At 44.5% G+C, this 5099-nt stretch overlaps 1 protein-coding gene across 1 annotated transcript; it reads left to right on the forward strand.

Moving 5' to 3' along the window:
* The first annotated feature begins 213 nt into the window (after window positions 1-213).
* LOC101553542 (IQ domain-containing protein F2) lies at window positions 214-3180 on the forward strand. Its single transcript, XM_055136672.1, has 2 exons — window positions 214-228; window positions 1706-3180. Exons 1-2 carry the CDS (start codon window positions 214-216, stop codon window positions 2108-2110), a joined length of 420 nt encoding a protein of 139 aa, XP_054992647.1. The 3' UTR covers window positions 2111-3180.
* Window positions 3181-5099: the final 1919 nt, after the last annotated feature.

A 5099-nucleotide genomic window follows, 5' to 3' on the forward strand; every position in this document is an offset into this window, starting at 1 on the left:
CTCAATGATGAAATGAAGCATGAAGGCAAAGAATAAAAGTCATCAAGAAATATGGGAGGAGAGGGCACGTTGGGCAAATATGTAGCTCAGCAATACAGCACATTTCGCATTTGTGACACCTTGGGTTCTATCCCTCACCCTAAAAAAGTGGCGGGGGGGGGAAAGAAAAGAAATGACTGGTGAGTATGTAAAAATTGTTAGCTAACTAGCAGAATGCTGGAAATCAGGGTAATAGCACAGTGGTTAGGCACTTGCCTTGCATGCGGTCAACCCAGGATTGGCCATATGGCAACCTGGCACCTCCCATGGTGCCCTGATTCTTCAGGAGTGATCCCTGAGCAGGAATCAGGAGTAAGATCTGAGTACTGCTGGGTCTGGCCCCAAAACAAAATAAACAACAAAAAAAATGAAGTGCTCAAGCTGGAAAGACAGTACAGGTGTCAAGGTACTTGCTTTGCATGCATCTAACCCAGTTTCAGTCCCCAGAGTCATATCCTCAACCAGCACCAGGAGTGATCCTGAGCACAGCCAGGTATGACACAATAAGCCCTGCCTCCCCAAATAAAGTAAAGTGTTCACTCTGTAGAGAAAGAATGGGAACGGAATATGTGACAGAGGTATTAAAACTTATAATAAGGTATTGAAACTTGCATCAGTTAGGGCAGAAAGAAATCAACCAATGGTGGTTTGGGAGTAGAATGAACAGAGAAAATGAAGAAATCCTATTATTTGGAAGGAGTAGAGTGGAGTTTTTTGTTTGTTTGTTTGTTTGTGGGCCAAACCCTGTGGTGCTCAGGGGCTACTCCTGGCTCTGCACTCAGGAATCACTCCTGGTGGGATCAGAGAAGCATATGGTATTCTGGGGATTAAAACCAGATCGGAGCTTGTGAGGTAAGCAACTTACTCACTGTACTATTGCTCCAGCCCTTAAATACATTTCCTGCCAAAAATCACTCCTGGCAGAGCTCAGGGGACTAGCTGGGGTGTTGGAGAACAAATCTACTGTGTGCGAGGTAAATGCCCTACCTACTATTGCTCCGTCCTGGAAGGGGCAATTTAGACCATGCCTGCCTGTGTTCAAGGGTGGGTCCTGGTGGTGCTTCGAATCGAATCAGGGTTGGCCACAAGCAAAGCAAGAACCTTAACCCCTGTACTATCTCCCTGAAGCCCTGGGAAAGCATTATTAAGCCAAACCTCGCAGACCTCCTAATAAGCACTGTCACTGGAACATGATTTTTAAAATCTCTCACGGATTCCTGAATGCACCCAGCTAATTACTAATGAGTTCTTCCTTGATTGATGCACCTGCAGGGGTGAGAAAATGGAGTGTTGACATAGGAAAAAGTGAGGAGGCCTCACCAGCCAGAGCCTCCAGGTCTCAGGCTCTCAGTCAGTCTCATGCTAACTCAAAGAAGGGAGAACTGTGAAAGATTCTAGGCACCTACAACTGGGGCTGGAGTGATACTATAGTAGGTAAAGTGTTTGCACATGAATGACCCAGGTCCTGCACTCCATAAACTCCCCTGAGCCCACCAGGAGTGATCCATGATACCTGGGTGTAGAGCCAGGAGTGAGCCCTGAGCACAGATGGGGTGTGCCCCCTCCCCCCAAACACACACAAAAAAAAGTCAGGGCACCTACAACAGCTTTCTGGTAGCTCAGGTGAGGAAGTCCACTGGGTAATTGCTCTCTCATCTCTGCCTAGAAACCTTCACTGAAGCATCCAAAACAGAAATTAACTGCATCAAATGCGGCAGTTAAGATCCAGGCCTGGTGGCGTGGCCTTTTGGTGCGACGGACACTGCTGCACGCAGCCCTCAGCGCATGGATTATTCAGTGCTGGTGGAGGACACAACTGGAGAAGATAAAGCAGAGTAAGAAGAAGGAAGCCCTGATTGCCTACGCGAGAAGAGAAAGGGCAGTGATCAAACTCCAATCTTTGATCCGTATGTGGCGCGTCCGTTGGCGATACTGTCAGGTGCTCAATGCCATCTACACCATCAAGTACCATTGGCAATGCCAAAACTGCCAGACTTGTTCTCTTCTTCGGGGTCAATGTGTAGTTACAGCCACTCATTTGCAGTTTCACATTGAGGTCATCAACCACTGAAGGCTGGCATGAAGGGCGAATACTGCATCTGGTGTTCTCAGTAAAGGTCAACCTGGTCTGGTATATTACATGGTCTCCCCCAGCTGATGGGAACCTGAGAACTTAGGTCACGGTGCTACTAACTCTCCCTGGGTAAAGCTCCTGAGAGGTTTTCACCTAGGTGTCCGCAGCCCATTCTGTACTGACAATAACCATTTACCCCTTGCACGTATTTTCTTCACCAGAACAGAAACCTGAAGTTCAAACCTAACCCATTACCCCCAGTTCTAATCTCAAATTCATTCTTTTCTTCTCACCTGGAAGGAATCAGAGTGGGATGCAGCTCCCTGAAGACTCTGGGCAACTCTACACCAACACTTGACTAACTCTATAGGAACAGTCTAACACAGCCCAGATAGAAAACAGGATGCCAGGCCGGAGATTTAGTACGGTGGGTAGGACACTCCCCTGGTACACAGCTAACCAGGGTATGATTCCCAGGACCATGTATGGTTCCCCAAGCCCTGCCAGCGGTTATCACTGAGCATTGAGACAGAAGTAAACAATGAATACTGCTAAGTGTGGTCCAAAAACAGAAGCAAGAAAAACCAGGATGTTAGCCTTGATGGGTGAGACTGGGCATGCTGATCAACTGGTGCTGACCCTGAGGATGAATAGAAAATGGGAATTTCAGGGTCTGAAGCCAGAGCACAGGAGGTAAGGCACTTGCCCTGCATACAGTACTCATATGGTCCTCTGAGTACCACCAGGAATGATCCCTTAGTGCAGAACCAGGAAAAAAAGCCCTAAGCACAATTGAGGGTGGCCCAAAAGCAAAAGAGAAGGAAGGAAAGGAGGAAAGGGAAGGTAATGGAGGGAGAGGGGAAGGGTGATGAGAGGGAAGGAAAACAGGAATTCCAGCTCTTCAACTTTGTCTCCACAATTTTTCCACCAAAACATCTCTCCTCCAAGAATGGCAACAGTAAAACTTCCTCTGATATCGTCATCCCTACTCTCATCCCTACTTCTGGTGACTCTCTCACTGTCCAAGGTGGTCATACTTATCTCCTTATCTTTTTTCTTTTTTTTTTTTTCTTTTTGGGTCACATCCGGCGATGCACAGGGATTACTCCTGGCTCATGCACTCAGGAATTACTCCTGGCAGTGCTCGGGGGACCATATGGGATGCTGGGAATTGAACCCAGGCCAGCCTCGTGCAAGGCAAATGCCCTACCTGCTGTGCTATCGCTCCAGCCCCATCTCCTTATCTTTTACCTCTACATTTCTGTATCTCTCTCTCTTCTCTTGTCTTGTCTTTTCTCTTCTCTTCTCTTCTCTTCTCTTCTCTTCTCTTCTCTTCTCTTCTCTTCTCTTCTCCTCTCCTCTTCTTCTCTCCTCTCCTCTTCTTCTCTCCTCTCCTCTTCTTCTCTCCTCTCCTCTCCTCTCCTCTCCCTTCCTCAGTCGCTTCTTTGGTCATGCTAAAACATTCTCTACAGCTGTTCTCCAATGGTTGTGAGTCACACATAGTTGTAGAGTCCTTGGAATGTGTCTAGAGCAACTTAGAACAGTGTTTTTCTTTTTATTAAAACATACTTAGCTTAAAAAGCATACATGGGTTTTGTCTAGATCACTAGACAATGAGTTTTTGGGATCATTTTCACCAACAATCACACTACTTTCCAAATCTCTTTCTAGGGTTTTATTATCTGAAAACTTTATTATTTTCTTCCAGTTTATTTTCAAATACACCCAACAAGATAGTTCTTCTAATGCTGTAAGTCTTCTATCACTTGTCCCCACCACATTTTGGGGACAAGTGATATGCTGAGCATTTTTCTTCCTCCAATTCACAATCTAAGGTTATTATAATCTCTATCCTCTTAACAATCTGATTTCCCTTGGTCCTCTTCTCCCACTTCCAATGTCTGTGGGACAAAATCAACCATCAGTCTGTCCTGTGCCTGCAGAAGAGTGAGCCTGGGTACTGGAAAACAAACCCATAACTCATGGCTTACATCGATAACAGTTCCACTGAACAACATTTCCAATAAATTTCTGGAATATTTTCATGTTTATTTTTTCTAAATTGGATCATTCATACCACTTCCTCTCCTCTGTTCATGTCCCCCATATCTCCTTTTGAATTAAGTGATGAAGGAATGGAAACAGACTCAACTCTCTCTTCCTATCACCTCATTTTCTTCCTGGACCACACCAATGCTACCCTCTGAGTGAAATAAGTGAATAATCTAATCCTACCAAAGGCCAAACCCTTTGCTACCCTATTGTCATTTCAACATTTTGATTATGCATTTATAACCCTGTGTCAAAAGTACCAGTTTATATCTCTTCCATCTCTAAAAAGAAAGCCTTGATGAATGACTGTGCCAGTTCTTTGCTCCCCTCATAGCAAAACATGTCATTGTTTACACTTCTATACCTACCAGTTTATCTTCGTCACATTCCAACAAAAATTTAAAATGTGCCTATCAAGATGGCAGGATGGGAAATAGGAGGGAACTGGAGGGAACTTGATACTGGTGATAAAATTGGTGTAGAACATTATATATCTAAAACTCAAATATCAGTAACTCTGTAAATCATGGTTATTCAATATTTTTTTTAATTTTTTTGGTTTTGGGGCCACATCTGGGGGTGTTCAGGACTTATTCCTGAATCTGCACTTAGGGATCAATCATGGCTGGCTCACGGAACCATATGTGGTGCTGGGAATCGATCCCAGATCAGCCAGTTGCAAGGCAAACACAGGTCAGCAGGTAGGGCACTTGCCTTGTAAATTCTGACCTGGGTTCAATCCTCAGAATCCTATATGGTTCTCCAAGCACCACAGGAGTAATCCTTGAATACTGCTGGGTGTGGCCTCAAACCCAAAAATAAATAAAATACATAATTCAAAACTCAATAAAAATACATAACAACTCATATAAAACCTAATAAATATTCCTAGCAAATAAGCACCTTATAAAAAATATAAATGGAACTGGAACGA

Source organism: Sorex araneus, chromosome 4 (assembly GCF_027595985.1).
Source record: "Sorex araneus isolate mSorAra2 chromosome 4, mSorAra2.pri, whole genome shotgun sequence".
NCBI classification, from domain to species: Eukaryota; Metazoa; Chordata; class Mammalia; order Eulipotyphla; family Soricidae; genus Sorex; species Sorex araneus.